At 42.8% G+C, this 16,402-nt stretch overlaps 1 protein-coding gene across 1 annotated transcript in view; it reads left to right on the forward strand.

The window, feature by feature from the left end:
- The window catches only part of LOC111142784 (aldehyde oxidase 2), a 77,509-nt gene extending 73,709 nt beyond the window's left edge, over positions 1 to 3,800 (forward strand). Inside the window, exon 35 of the mRNA XM_022496084.1 lies at positions 3,747 to 3,800. Within this exon, the coding sequence (XP_022351792.1) occupies positions 3,747 to 3,800 (54 nt within the window). The remainder of the gene's footprint in view (positions 1 to 3,746) is intronic.
- Positions 3,801 to 16,402: the final 12,602 nt, after the last annotated feature.

The raw sequence follows: 16,402 nt of genomic DNA on the forward strand, positions 1-16,402 counted from the left end.
CTTTCAGGTTAGAACTTTTCCTTAGAAACAGTGATTTCATCCAAAAAACCCAAAACAAAACAAAACAAAACAAAACTTTAGGATTCAGAGACATGAAGAGCTCCAAGGCTTAAAAAATTAGAAAAACCCTGCCTTGAAGAATTTGGCAGTAGGACAAATACAAAAACCTTGTTATCACTAGCAGCAAAAAGTATTTATTAAAGCAGTGACAACACCGTGGCGTGTGGGGGCTGCCACCGTGGGAAGCCATGTAAAGCCAAGGAACAGACTCAGTTTCTGTCTCCTGGAAGCTACAGTCTGACGCTCAGCTGACAAGCAAGTATCTAGACGGGTTCCAGTCCCCACAACATTCTGAAGGGGCAGCTTTATCATGCTGACTCACAAGGAAGTCTTGCAACCACAACAGGTGGCTACGTCGTATGTTCGGCAGAGGCCGGACCGTAGAGCAAGTTCACGGGAACCAGTCCTTTCGTTGCAGACCGGTACCCAGCGCCGATGGCCGTGCCTGCCCTTACTCCATGCGGCAGGCGGGTGCGTGCTCCTGAAGGCCTTCGCCGTCCCGCTCTGCAAACCCCAATCCGGCCTCCTTCCGCCTGCTCCCTTCTCTCCGAGGCACTAGCACCTCGCCGCCCCCGTGCTTCTTTTTCCCTTCCTGCTGCTTTTGCATCCTGAGATGCCCAGACTGAGCGAGAGCTGGCAGCGCTAAAAGCGCCACCTGCTTAGTCGAGCAAAGGAAGCCCCTCCTGCCAGCCGAAGGAGAGACACATGAGCATTTTCTGCACGGTCAGCGGCCGGGTTTGCCCGCACTGCCCTTGGCTGGTTTGTCCCCACACACTAGTCCTCAACCGCATACCCTGTGCGCTGGCTTACATTTCTCTGAGCAGAGGGAGAGGTCCTGCCCGTCCCACAAGAGTGCGTTCTGCTCCTTGTAGTGTCGGAACCTCCCCCATCACATGTAGAAACGCGCCTTCCGCATCCTGTGCTGCTGAAAGCTCGGCCACACACACTTGGTAAGCCCTTCACAGCAGCCCAGACACACCTCGGCACCGTGGGCCCTGGGAGCTGGAGCACAGACACAAACGCAGGCTCAGGAGCAGACTCGTGGTGGAGGCTCTTGGGGGGCCTTGCTCAGAGCACTGTCTGCCGTTCTGTTCCTGTGAGGTGCACACACACACACACACACACACACACACACACGTACTCACGTGCACACACACTCAGACGGGCATGTGCCCTCGTGTTCTTCATCTCGTTCTCCTCCTCCCTGCCTCTCTGTTACCGAATGTGCATTTTTGTATCTAAAAGCTCTCCTACCTGGTGCCAGGAAGTTACCCCCTCCAGCTGCGAGAAGCAGAGGAGGAAGAGAGGCAGGCACAGACCTGAAAGGGAACAGGGCAAGGCTGGATGCAGAGAGGGAAGCAAGCAGTGCACAGCATGAAATGGGCAAGAGGCAGCGGCTTAACTAGTGGCGGACAGGAGCTGCCGTGCGCTCGGTGGCTCAGACACAGGCCCTGGAGTCAGAAGGCTGTGTGCGGGAGCCCTAGCTCTGCCTTTAGTGATTTACATGGTTTCTCCCAACGTTCTGTTTCCTTATCTATGAAAGGAGGGGAGAGGTATGCAGAGAGAATAACTCTAATTACTTGACAGCGTTGTAGTCAAGAGTGATTAAGATAACGCATGAAAAACACTTCACAGTTGTCACACATAATGGTCAAGACACACACCATGAGGACGGTGATGGTGATGATAATGAAGATGACTGAGTCAGAAGTACCCATGACCACCTTCAGATTTAATGGTTCCCAGACAGACTCACAGAACTCAGAAAAGCTGGTATGCTCATGGTTGTAGTTTATTGCAATGAAAAGCTACTGGCTGACATCAGCGAAGGAAAAAGGAACATAGGGCAGGGTCCAGGACAGACAGGCACCCGCTTCCAGTTGTACTCTCCCAGCGCAGTCACACAGACAACACCTAATTCTCCCAGCAATGATGGGTGAGAAGGTATACAAGGCATTGCCAATCAGAGAAGCTTACCTGAGCCTTTGTATCCAGAGCTTTCATTAGAGATCAGTCAAGTAAACACCAGTTGTCTGCCTCTGACCTTAGTTACTCAGTGTCCAGACCTTCCAGAGGTCAAATGATACCACATGGCTCAAGGCCTGAGGTAAACAAAGACATCTTACCAGGTGGCATTTTAAGGCCTTTGGTGTTGCCTCCCAGGAGCTGGTCTGGGGCTAAAGCTTTTTTTGAAATGTGCCAGTTTTGGACAAGCCAGCCTGCTGACTTAATGCTTTACTGCACGATGATGATGGCAAAGAGTCCTGCGTTGATGGCAACTCCCCATTGCCACTAGACCTTGAGACCAATGAGACTGGGCCAGATACAGCTCAGAAGCTGAGAGTTCGTGAAAAGCAGAATTGATCTTGACGGTCATAGTGAATATTGCCTTCATTAAGAAGAAGATGATGGCACCAGGGAAAGAAGATAAAGGGAAGATCTCCAAAAGCCAATGGAGAGCAGCTTAAGTCCCAGAGGTGCGACCTCGGAGACCCCCTCTCCCAAAAAAGTTAGGTCCTCACTCCAAGAGCTAGGGAGTGATGAGACCCAAGAAGGCCAGGAATGACTGTGTTCCGAAGCTGAGGGGCACCCTGGGGGCCTAGGTCTGGTGAAAAGAATTGGAAACAGGTTTTGGAAAAGAGTAAAAATTCCATTCCCTTTAGCAGAAGAGCTGACCTGAATCCACCTCAGACTACACTGAGGAGCTTTGTCGGGGTCTTGCCCAGCCCAGGTGCGCCAGGCTGATTGTGGACAAGATAGCCAAGCAACTCCCCAGCTGGGTGAAGTAGAGAATGCGGGAAGGCCCTTTGAGAAAGGCAAACCTAGCCGCCATTTACATTTCAATACAGACTAAAAGCAAACAGAGCAGAATTTGTAAAGATAAGAAGTTAAAAGTTGTGTTTTGCTTGTTTTGGTTCTTTGTCTTTTTGTATTTCTGTGAAAGAAATATCAGGAGAAAAGCTTTTTGAAATCTTCCTAACTTTCCATTACTTATGGGAAGTTTGTTTTTGTTTTGTTTTGAACACTTTTGCAACTAAAAGCCAACTCTCTAAACAAAAACGGGGGTGGGGGAGATGGGGGGGTGCGGGGGTGGGGTGGGGATACCGACTCTTTGCCAGACCTAAGAGGGGGAATTCCCAGCAGAGGACTCAGGAATTAAAGAGCCCAAGGAAGAAGGATAAACAAGTTAAATTCTTGGGGCTTGTAGTCCAGGATAATAAATGAGCCCGGGGGGTTAATTAGCAAAGGCGCTGTTCCACACAAATCATACGTGTGGCTAAAGGTATAGATGAGGCTGTTCTCAGATCACTGCAGAAGAGACCAAGTCTGTAGGCTCCCATGCAAACAACTCTCACCTAACCACTCTCCCCTTCCCACACTCCTCCCCCAAACATTTCCTAAGATATATCATTCTCAGGGGCGCCTGGGTGGTTTAGTCATTAAGCATCTGCCTTCAGCTCAGGTCATAATCTCAGGGTCCTGGGATCAAGCCCCACATCAGGCTCTGTGCTCAGCAGGGAGCCTGCTTCCCCCTCTCTCTCTCTGCCTGCCTCTCTGTCAAATAAGTAAATAAAATCTTTTTTAAAAATTTCTTTTTCAAAACCTACAGATTCAAGATAGTTTTTTCTGATGAGCTATTGCAATGGCATTATGACATTAAGTATTTAATTTACTTTCTTTCTTAGATCCCAAGAGATGACCCGAAGACATTTAAACCTTGGTCCATCCCTATAGCATAACATTGCTGTCATTTCTTAAAAGGTAAGAATATTAAGCTGAAAGATAAGTTACTCAGAAAGAAAAAACATCAGCCGGTTGACTAGCTTTCAAACTGTATTCTAAGGAAATTTAGGATTGCACAAATGTATAAATCGAGTTTCTTTTTTTTTTTTTTTTTAAGATTCTTTATTGTTTGAGAGAGAGAGAAAAGGAGCAAGGGGAGGGGCAGAGGAAGAGGGATAGGCAGGCTCCCTGATGAGCAGGGCCCCTTGCCACCCAGAACCCCAGGATCATGACCTGAGCCCAAGGCAGACTTTTAACTGACTGAGCCACCCAAGAGTCCCTCTAGTTTCATTTTTAAATCTTATCCAACATTTTAACCCTAAACATGCATGGCTCTGGATGCTGATAAGGAAAGTCAGGGTATCTTACACAAGAAAAACAGCAATTTTTCTTTTCGTTTTCTTCTCTTTTTAAAAGATGTTTATTTTTAGGTAATCTCTACACCCAGCATGGGGCTTGAACTCACAACTCATGTTATGACAAGAGTCACATGTTCCATGGACTAAACCAGCAAGCTGTCCCAGTTTTTCTTTTCATCTTAAAATAAAATATAAAATGAGAAAGCTGTGGATTAAGATATTTTCAAGATTCTATTCCCTGATTCTTTTGAGAATTACTTATATCTTGAGTGCAAAACACCAAATTAAAATTGATTGCTTCCCACATTTATAATTAATCATTGCTATTTAAAAGAGGTATCTAGTTGTATTCATTGAGTTCAACTGCTACAGTTTTGTAGTGCAACTTAACACAAAACCCGGACCACTGAAGGCTTTGGAGCTCGGCCACCAAAACCGCCTGGGAGATATATGTTGACAAAAAGAAAGATACTTTCATTGTTGGAAAAGTAAACCGTTTTTCTACACACTTACTGGGCAACATTTTCTAATGCCAAATATGAAAACAGAGTTGAGAACTACATCGTAAATTCAGAGAAAAAAAATTTTTCATCGAACTCTAATTTTCCAATTAAATGTCTAAAACAACCTATGCGTATTAACAGATTAATTCCATTTTGCTTTGTCACATAAAAACTTGCATTGATAGTTTTGCTAAATCAGACCAAACAATTGGTGAGACTTTTGTTTCTCTTTTCACAATAATAGCAAAAATCAAAATAGTCAACATTTAAAATTATATTTTAAATCTTTATAAAATAATAATTAAATAACATGCACCCACAATAGAGGGCAGAATACCTAGCTCCTAGCCCTTTAATTATTCTCTCTCTCCCTACCTCTGTTGTTCCAAGTACTAAAATGTGGATATGATGGCAAATTCACTCTACTCCCTGTATAAAACAAGGTTTGTAAAGGGCACCACATTGTGCCTGACACTAGTATTCAATCAAGGAAAGCTACACACACACACACACACACACACACACACACACACACTCAGATATGCTAAGTGCCAAACTTTAACAAATTGGAGACCACCAGTGAATGAACTGGGTTGTCAAGTTTTGTACAAACTTCAACATAAAGGCCATCCTCAGAGTGCAAGAGAAACTTAAAAAAACAAAAATCAAAACCAAACCCACAAAATCTCTTTTGCTGCTTTACCACTTAAAGCTATTTTTTGTGTCCGAATGATCCCCGCCCATGCTGTGCAATTAAAGATGTAGATATAAATTGCATTCTGAGTCTTTAACTGTCATCCTTTACCTGCATTTTCAGATTTTTGCTTTCTTCAAAGTAGCATCATTGTTCTCACATATCTGCTTTATAAGCAAATGTTAAAACATGGACCTCCTTAAATTTATACCACACTAAAATTGTGTGTGTGTGTGTGTTCTGATAACATTTTAAACCTCTGCTGAAAATGTGTGAAAATCTCTGAGCTCCTCAAGCTTCTCATTTATTTTATAAATGAAGACATGGGAGCCCAGGAAGAATAAGAATGACCTAAATGTACTTATTTGTACCCATAAAGCTCCACCCACCCAATTTTACAACTATTCATTGTTTTCCTTATAAGCAAAAATTGGGGGATTTGCACTCTTTTATAATTATTCTCTTTTTTTTTCCAGGTGTTTCAATTTTCACAAGTGAAAAGGTGGATTGTTAATCCCAACTGATATTCTTATACTGTTATGGAAAAAAGACACAAATTTTAGAAACATTATTCGGGTCTGATTAGGTGAAAGATGAATCATTATTTATAAATTATTTACTTAGACTTTCTAGGCTAGAGGCCACCAGACCAACTTCGTAATAGCCACAGTAGCCAAGTTTAAGTTTGATTTGTTTCTGAAGATGTCATGTAAATATTGCTTTAAAAGCAAATTGTTTCTTTCTGTGTCCATCCAGTCTGACAGGACTAGTAATGCAAGTTACAGACCTAGAAGGAAAGAGGCTTCTCAATAAATAAATACATGATTACTTTTCCCAGGGATATGTTCGATTCAGTGGCCACAGATAGGAAGACCGCAAGAGTTCTGCAAGGTTTGGTTTTGTTCCTACTGTGGATTAGCTGTGGGTCTGTGCATGTGCATTTGACAGCAAAAGAGTGGTATTTTACTCATGTATGTCAGCTATTCAACTGGTTAACATTCTTTTGGAATTTGGAGAGAAAAGGCAATGTAAAAACATTTTCAATATATTATCATAAAACCCTTTTTTTTTTGTCTATAAAAAACACCTGATCTAGTATCAGTTTCAGAAATACTTCACTGCTCCGTTTCCCATATATTGAAGGGACTAACACAGAGCAAAAGAGTTCTAAATTGTACATTGTAGTTTAAAACATCGGGGATGCACCCAGTTCCATTAATCTGATTTTTGGAGGCCATCAGAGGAGGAGAAACCAGAATAAGAAGTAGGCCTTTTTTTTGACCAGGAAGTCAGGAGGTAAACTGACATTCTGTCAGGCAGGATTTGCATGATAAGGTCACCGAGCCAACTGTCCTCAGTGACTCCGGAAGTGAATGAGGGAGGAGGGGCTGAGCTGAGATCACTGGGTGAAGGGTGGGAAAGGCGAAAATCGGGCTTGCCCTACAGGGAGCCTGTAGGTCCCTGGAGGCCGCGAGCACACCTGGTCGAAGCGACTGGGATCTGGCTGTGTGCAGGCCTGTCCGCTGACTTTGGAGGCTTCACTAGGATGCAATGGTCTAAGGGAAGAAAGGGGACTGGAGCCCAAAGAGAAAGGAGACTACAAGAGAAGGGTCACGGGCAGGACAAAAAATTATGCAAGACTTTTGCACACATAAGCAGAAGAGCTTGGGAACTTAGAGGGAGTAGCCAGGGCAAAATCAGTTGAAAGTAACAAAAAAAGTTTTGACTCTGAAAAATAGAACCCTTAACTGTATAATCTAATGTGAATATAAGAAATTTATTTTGGGGCACCTGCGTGGCTCAGTCGGTTAACTGTCTGCCTTTGGCTCAGGTCATGATCCTGGGGTCCTGGGATCAAGCCCTGCGTGTGGCTCCCCGCTCAGCGGGGAGCCTGCTTCTCTCTCTCCCTTTGCCCCGCCCCCACTTGTGCTTGCACGCTCTCTCTCTCTCTGTTAAATAATAAATAAAATATTTAAAAAAAATTTTTTTATCATCTGATTCATTTTAAACAGTGGTAAGTGTTATTCATATTTTGTAAAAATTTGGTCTGTTGGGGCTAGGGATGGTTAGTTACTAGGCATTTATTTTCTATTTGTCACAGTTGAGAACTCTAAAGCAGCAAAAATAGAAGGGTCTGTATGAAAATTACTTGTGTGAGTTGATACACAATCTGAATGGCATGGATACCAATCAAATACTTTTTCAAAAAGGCTCATTTGAAACCACATACTTGCAACCAGTTCTTTAGGCTCTACTAAGCATCGTTAAAGGATAGTTACTAGATTCTTTGAATTAATAATACATTCACACAGTTCAAAAATATAAAAAGGCATATAGTGCAGGGACTTACTCTCATACCATCCCCATCCAGCCAATTCTCACACAAGCAAGAAATATAACCACTTTCTTAAACAAAAGATTTATTTATTTATTTGAGAGAGAGTGAGACAGAATCCCAGGCATGCCCCATGCTGAGTGCAGAGCCCTACATGTGTGGGGCTCCATCCCACGACCCTGAGATGGCAACCTGGGCCAAAATCAAGAGTCGGACGCTTAACCAACAGAGCCACCCAGGCGCCCAACCATTTTCGTTAGCTACTTCTTTGTCCTCCCTTCAGGAATGGCTGGTCCCAGAAGGCCCAGCCACTCTTGTCAAGATTACAGTTACTCTCAGTTGGTCCCACACACGGATGGGACACGGTGACCAAACATCGGGATGGTAGGGGAAGTCTAAGGTGTCAGGACAAGCAGCTGGTTCCTGCTCCTGTTACACCTGCTGGACTCACTGAATGAGGTACTGGTCCCCCCTCTCCGTCTAGACAATTCTATCTCCTTCCCCATGTCAGCAGGACACCCGGTGCTTGTACCAGTGAGGAATAGAACCCCTCATGCTCGCCATGGCTCTGAGGAGCCCCCGGTTTTCCCTACAGGGCTTGGGCACGCAGAAGGCATTTGTCCTCTTGCCTTTGAACCCCGGGCTCTCTGAGTGGGTGTTGTCTCGTGAAAGCAAAAGCAGCCTGCGCCCAGCTCCGCCCCCGGAATAGTGAAATTTAACATTTGATCTGTTTCACATACCTGGGTAGACAAATAGCAAAAAGATACGACTTCTGATTCATAAGATGCAGAAGTTTAAAAATTAGGCAGAAATGGTTGGAGACAGAAAATAAAGGCATTTTCTCAGTCTCCTTACACAACCTCGAATGAGTTGATACGAAGATAGCACGGAGTACAAAATAAGAATGTTCTTTCCTTGGTGTAGCCACCAGAGCAGGACAGACATTCCCACACTCCCTTTACTTCGTATTTAGATGATGTCACCAGCTATCTAACTGGTCTTGTTCCAAACTATTCTGTGCAGAGCTGCCCAGAGAATCTTTCCCAACATCTGTAACCACCTACCCTCACTGGGTAAAAGAGTAGCTTTGAACAGGACGTTTCCGCTTCCAAAAAGGACTGTGCTGCAGTCTGTGTGGGAATCACCCATTGTTTCCATCCGCTCAGGGTTCTTTTCCTTTGGGGAGTTCCCCATCCTCCAGTCCATGTGTTCCAGGAGTGCTACTGGGAGAAGCACAGGAGAAACTGGGTCCGAGTCTCTCCTGAGAGTGAGACTCTGGAGTAAGGTCCATGAGGGTAAAAGGCCACCGGAGCAGACTGCCTGGAGGGCCTGGCTGTGGAGAGCAGGTCCACAAGCTCTGGGGCTGGATCCTCGGGGTCGTCCCCGTCCCTGCGCGTCTCAAAACCTGCTTCTCCAGTTCTGCCCTCAATCTTGTCCACTAGCCAGTATCTTCCCCGTTTTACTAGTTTTGTAGAGCTGCCATCACAAATTCCCACGAACTGGATGGCTCAAGTATTTATTCTCTCACAGTTCTGGAGACCAGAAGTCTAAAATCAAGGTGTTGGCTGGGCCATGGATTCTAGGGGAGAGCCCTTCCTTGCCTCTTCTGGTGACTTGAATGTATCATATCGCGTATACGAAATTTCTAAAGCATTTTGGACTAAATTACTACGCAGAAAACAACACAGATGAAGACCAAACTTCTTAACATATCCACCTAGGTCCTTCCTAGACGAACCCTCACATCATCTCCACTGCCCTCCCCGAACGCACACAGACGTATGTCCACACACACTCCACGCTAGGCACACCAAGCTGGTCCCTGCTTTTAGAAGTTGGCAGCCATCGCCCCTCCTCAGGCCTTTCCACATGCTGCTTCTTGCCCCTACTTCTTCATCTGACTAACCTCTTCTCTTCCACCAAGTCCCACTTCAGCTACCTCCTCTTCAGAATCCTCTGGGACCCCCTTCCTTCCCAGCTGTGCAGATCTGGCCACTCCCTCATCCACATTCTAGTGGCATCTGCTGTGGACCTCCCCATCTGCACGTTCACAGCGGCGCTGCGCCTGTCCCTATCATCTGTGTTCTTCACTGGATGGTGCACGTCATAAGAACCATAATCTATTGTCTTCCGACCTCTACAATGGCACACCAGGCACATGGTAAGTACTTAGCAGATATGTGTTGAAGAAAACAAAAGTGAAGGTTCTAGAACATTTCATTTTTTTACCTCTTCTGCCCAGGAAAAACGGAGAACTTCCTCACTGTTCTTAGCAAATGCTTTGCTCAAAGACAAATCTGTTGCTTACATATTGTTCTTTGTAGGCAAGTGATTCTCAAGATGTCATAAAACACCAACGTTCTTTAAAAAAACAAAAAACAAAACCAAAGTTCTTAATGTTATTTCATAACACTTTTTACCTGGGTTCTAAAAGTTCATGGAATTTGTGCATTTTGAAACATGACTTACACTCAGAGGAATAGGTGTAGAGAATTGCTGCAGAATTTCACATGAACGCCTCCTATGACAATTGGTCTACGGCTGAGAACCTCTGCTGTGGACAAGCCTCGTTACATCAAGCCCTCTGAGACTGCGGTCACCTGCACTAGACAGGTTCTGAAAAATAAAGCTATGTTTCCAAAGAAACTTTGTTCCAGAAAGACCTAGGAAATCCTCCAGAACAGTTTTCATACTGCATTTTAAGAGTAGAATCAGAAATGCACGATGAGTAAAAGGGTACTTTTCTCATCAGATAAATCGGCATTAGATTTCCATCACGGGGGGCGCCTGGGAGGCTCAGTGGGTTAAAGCCTCTGCCTTCGGCTCAGGTCATGATCCCAGGGTCCTGGGATCGAGCCCCGCATCGGGCTCTCTGCTCAGCAGGGAGCCTGCTTCCCTTCCTCTCTCTGCCTGCCTCTCTGCCTACCTGTAATCTCTATCAAATAAATAAATGGAGTCTTTGAAAAAAAAAAAAAATTCCATCACAAATAGTCCATGACCTTCTTCTGGAAGAATCATCAGCAGTGATATTATATGTAGCTGCCCTTGAAAGTCAAATAGCCCCGCTTCCTCACAGAGTTTCTGTGGAGAACTCTAAAATGCACATGAACATATTCCATAAAAAATAATATCTTCTCTAGAGGTAAGGTCTACAATGACCACTCTTACTACTAACAGTGGTAGCACGCGCTGGTCACAGCAGTGTAGTACTTACTACCAACAGAGCAGTGTGGCTGCGGCTACCACCAACAGCTACAATACAGCACCAATGAAGGTCTCCTCAGCTCAGTTGCTTTCTCTTTTTAGGCCAATAACTTTATATCACACAGAGGCCCCTAAAAAGTGAAATTTGGGTTTATAAAAAGGGAGCAAAGAAAGATGGCTGTCTACCATGCCAGGCAAGAGCTCAACATACATTCGAGATCATTTTCTAACACAGAGACCTTCAGATCAGGGCTATCAAGAAGATTTCTTGTCTTTATATGAATTTTAATATATTAAGAAATAAGAATTAATAAGCAATAATCAGTCCTTCCTCCTACAACTTACAATTGTACCATATGCCATCAGTTAACCTTGTTGTTTTCCGTTAAATAAATGCCTTGCATGTTACGTAACTTAGAATGTAGCTATTGTGGTCATCCAAAATATTACTTACTTGGCAAGTTACCTCAAACTATTTCTGAATACACACTTTACAGGAACAAAGAGTTTTCACCTTAACCTATCATCATTCCTTCATTCCTATGGGGAGAGAGAAATTGAATGCCAGGTTTCTTGAATACCTAAACCTCAAAAATCTAAATAATAGAGTCTGTTTCAAGGGGAGAAATTAGTATCTTGTTGTTGTTGTTTGTTTGTTTTTAAGATTTTATTTATTTGACAGAGAGAGACACAGCGAGAGATGGAACACAGAAGGGGGAGTGGGAGAGGGAGAAGCAGGCCTCCCAGCCAAGCAGGGAGCCTGATGCAGGGCTCGATCCCAGGACCCTGGGATCATGACATGAGCCAAAAGCAGACACTTAACGGACTAAGCCACCCAGGTGCCCTGAGAAATCAGTGTCTTTAAAGAATAACTTATTTACCAAATTTTATTAAAATGTTCAGGTAACCAACAATGCTTATTTCTTATTTTTCATTATCTTGATTTTAACAAATATTATTAATAGTAAATATTATTAATAGTCAAATAACTACTAAAACTCTTCTATACAGCAAGTGAAAGCAATGGTATATATGAGTATGTGGTTAACTCAATCAGTAGAACATGCAACTCGATCTCAGGGTCATGAGTTCAAGTCACACCTTGGGTTTAGAGATTACTTAAATTAAAAAAAATTTTTTTAAATAGTATATATGAGGGACGCCTGGGTGGCTCAGTCAGTTAAGCATCTACCTTTGGCTCAGGTCATGATCTCAGGGTCCTGGGATCAAGTCCCACATTGGGCTCCTTACTCAGCAGGGAGCCTGCTTCTCCCTCTGCCTGCTGCTCCCCCTACTTGTGCGTGCTCTCTCTCTCTCTCTCTGACAAATAAATAAATAAAAATATTAAAAAATAATTAATAAATGGTATATATGAGATATGGAGCAACAATTTAACACATTTTCATCTAAAATGAAACTATTTGAAAACACACTGCACCTCAACACTTTTGCATTTTAAAAATCTTGTAGAGCCTATGAAAATACTTCTAGCCACATACAATACATACATTCATATATATGTATGAGTACACATGCATTCATATGTGCATATGTATATGTATATGTATGTATAAACATATATATAGTATATACGTGTGTGTGTGTGTATATATATATATATATATATATATAGTATTTGAGCCAGGTTCATAAGGTGTTCTACAATCTTCTATCCAAAGCACAGGAGTATAAATACTTTTCCCAGACCATCTTTAACAGAAGCAATGTGCTCTTTGGAACAGGGCCTTGTCATCTTCCTAATCTTTGGAAGAAAAACCTATTGTTACTTGCCCTTGAAAAAGAAACACTTATCTATTTCTACCACCAAAGTTAAAACTAATATCAAGTTCACGTGTTGCATCTAGCATCTTTCATCTAAGTAGGTCAAAAATTTTAAATCCAAAAGTACTATGGGGAACTTGCAGCAGTGGCAGAATGAAGGTGTCAGCAAATCTTCTCTCCAAAACTAGTGATAAAACAGGGCAAGATTGTCCAAAACCACCATTTCAAGACTGTAGAATAATCAAACAGAGGCCAACAACAAATCGACACGTGCTATTCATAAAAAACTGTTAAACTTCAAGTAAGAATAGGAGGTCAGAGGCATTCTGTGGAAATCACTGAAATAAAAAACAAAACCAAAAGATAGAGAAAAATCAATAAAACCAAGAGATTTGGTTTCTTTGAAAACGTCAACCAAACTGATAATCCATTAGCTATACTGACTCAGAAAAGAGAAGACACAAATTATCAAATGAGGAATGAAACAAAAGACAACACAACTAACTTTACAGATACTAAGAGGATGATAAGAGAATTTTACGAACAACTGTATGCCTGCAAAATAGACAACTTAGACAAAATAACAAATTTCTGGAGATAAATTACGAAAGCAGACTCATGAAGAAACAGGAAATCCGAACAGATCACAAGTAAAGGAACTAAATTGTTAATAAAAAAATTTTCCCACAAAGGAAAGCCCAAGCCCATATGGCTTCACTGATAAATTCTACCAAATACTTGAAAGTGAAATAATCCCAATCCTACACAAATGTTATGAAGACTACTGGGAGTGATTACTGAAATATTTTCATTCATGAAATAAATCTTCATTTAAAGTAGGGAACCCAGGGACCCTTGGTTGGCTCAGTCAATAGAGCATGCGACTGGATCTCAGAGTCATGAATTTGAGCCCCATGTTGGGTGTGGAGCCTACTTACAAATAGATAGGTGGGTGGATGGATGGATAGATAGATAGATAGATAGATAGATGGATAGATTAAAAAACAGGGAATGCAATCTGGCCTAGCAATGATGAAAAAAGTTCCAAAATACTTTAATCATAAGACATTGTCTTGAGTGTTTCTAATATTTTACCAAAAATTTTATTATTTATACACTGGAGTTTGCAAGGTTAGCGAGTACAGAATTCTTTTTTTTTTTTTTTTTTCTTTTTTTAAACCCTAACCCCAAAGTGATATTTGGAAGTAGGCCTTTGTTCTGGGTTTTTTTTTTTTTTTTAAGATTTTATTTATTTGACAGAGAGAGACAGTGAGAGGGAACACAAGCTGGGGGAGTGGGAGAGGGAGAAGCAGGCCTCCTGCTGAGCAGGGAGCCCAATGTGGGGCTCCATCCCAGGACCCTGGGATAGTGACCTGAGCTGAAGGCAGACACTTAACGACTGAGCCACCCAAGAGCCCCTACAGCATTCTTAACTGAGCACAGAAAGTCTAAATAACAAAGTCCTGCATAGCACTAACAAAACAAAAGGCAATTTCAGGCAAGCTTGGGGTCTTGTCTTATAAGGCATTTCCTCAAAAATCTGATTCATCCTTCTTCTCTAGCTCAGAGCTCAATAACGGTAAGCTCCTTAAATGTAAAATTAACACTTTAAGCTCCTTAAACTGTGACAGCAGTACAGCATTTATCAGGTACGCAAGCAGTATATTGTTGGGAACTCTAGTCAGTTTACAGATACCAATAATGAGTCTACAGAAAGATACGGAACCCCAGTTACGAGTGTTAGAAGGGTTTTAGCTGTCACGTAAAGCATCCGCACTCGCATTTTACAGAGACCTTAAATGGTAAAACCTCAAAAACAGCCAGGGATGAGATTCTCCTTTCAATGTCTATCTTCCAGCATTGCTATAAGAAATCAGCTTGACCTTCCTTGTCACCCTTCTTTCTCCTCCATGGTCAAGTCTTCTTCACGGAAAGTACTAGTTTTGTCAAACTCATCCCATACTCACTAAAGCACATTGCTTGCCATACACTGAGGCACTACTGAAATGAGCAAGAAATCGCCATCGCCATCAAAAATTTCAGTATGGGGGCACCTGGATGGCTCAGTGGGGTAAGTGGCTGCCTTTGGCTCCATTCATGGTCCCGGAGTCCTGGGATCAAGCCCATCTTTGGTCTCTACTCAGTGGGGAGCCTCCTCCTCCCTCTCCCTCTGCCCGCTGCTCTGCCTGCCTGTGCTCTCTTTCTTTGTCAAACAAACAAATTAAATCTTTAAAAAAAATTGTTTTTAAATTTCAGTACAGGATAAAAGATAAGACAGTTGCAGTGACTAAGAATGGCTTAAGGGAAGGGTAGTATTTGAGATAAGGCTTGAAATGATAAATAGGATTTTGACAATAAAAAATAAGGGAAGGACATCTCAAGAAGAGGGACATCTCAGTCTGACTAAAGCAGAGGTCAGGTGTTTGGAACCTTTTCTGCCATGGTACAGTTCACAAACACTTCCCTTGCGAGCCCACCGCACCCACTCCTGTGGGCACACCTGGAAGCTTAGATGAAACGGGCTGGCCTTCCATACACAGTTCCCAGGGGGCCCCTCCCGTGCTGACTTCCAGGAACATGTATCAGAATGGAAATAAGTGAGAATGATCTTATATGGATAATCTTCGATCTGGTTTAATTTTTTAAGAAAATCACTTGCTGGGGCATCTGGGTGGCTCAATATGTTGAACATTCGACTCTTGATTTCTACTCAGGTATGATCTCAGGGTCCTGGGATAGAGCCCCATGCTTGGGGCCCACGCTCAGCTTAAGGATTTTCTCTCTTTCCCTTTCCCCCGCCCCTCCCCTCTCACTCTCTAAAAATAAATAAATCTTTTTAAAAAATAAAAATCACTTGTTGAATTTAATACAGTTTTTTTTGTTTTGTTTTGTTTTGTTTTTAAAGATTTTATTTATTTATTTGACAGAGAGAGATCACAAGTAGGCAGAGAGGCAGGCAAAGAGAAAGGGAAGCAGGCTCCCTGCTGAGCAGAGAGCCCGATGCAGGGCTTGATCCCAGGACGCTGGGATCATGACCTGAGCCGAAGGCAGAGGCTTTAACCCACTGAGCCACCCAGGCGCCCCGAATTTAATATAGTTTTTAGTCAAAAATTGTTTGCTCTATGCCTCACAATAGAGGGCAATAGTGGGTTAAGAACCAGCAATGTGATGGGAAGTAAAGGTGAGAAACATTGGTCAGAAATATCCCTGGGTGATCTGGAGTACAAACCAAGGCGTTTAAACACTGGGGAGAAATGGTTTGGGCTGCATTTGGGAAGATTACTCTAGAAGTGTAGGGGAAGGGATAGCAGTTAGGAGGTTATTGCAAAAGTCCCAGTTAGGGGAAACGGGGACCTAAATGAAGATACTAGAAAAAGATGACGACATTGAGAAATGTGACAAATATAGAAGATAAGCTTTGTGAGGTCAGAGGTCTAACTTGTCAACTGTGTATCTCTAGTGGCCTTTAGCTCCATAACTATTTGTTGAATGGATAAATAAGATCTTGGTGGCAAGGCAGTAATGCTACAGTGGTATATATAGCCAGACTGCCTGGGTTCAAATCAAGCTCTTTCATTTACTAGTTCTATGACCTTGGGTAAGTTACTCGCTCTTTCTATGCCTCAGTCTTCCAGTCTATTAAATGGGGCTAATAACAGTTTCCAGATCATAAGGTAGTTTG

Source organism: Enhydra lutris, unplaced genomic scaffold, assembly GCF_002288905.1.
Source record: "Enhydra lutris kenyoni isolate GAN:26980312 unplaced genomic scaffold, ASM228890v2 scaffoldscaffold1, whole genome shotgun sequence".
In the NCBI taxonomy this organism is placed as follows: domain Eukaryota; kingdom Metazoa; phylum Chordata; class Mammalia; order Carnivora; family Mustelidae; genus Enhydra; species Enhydra lutris.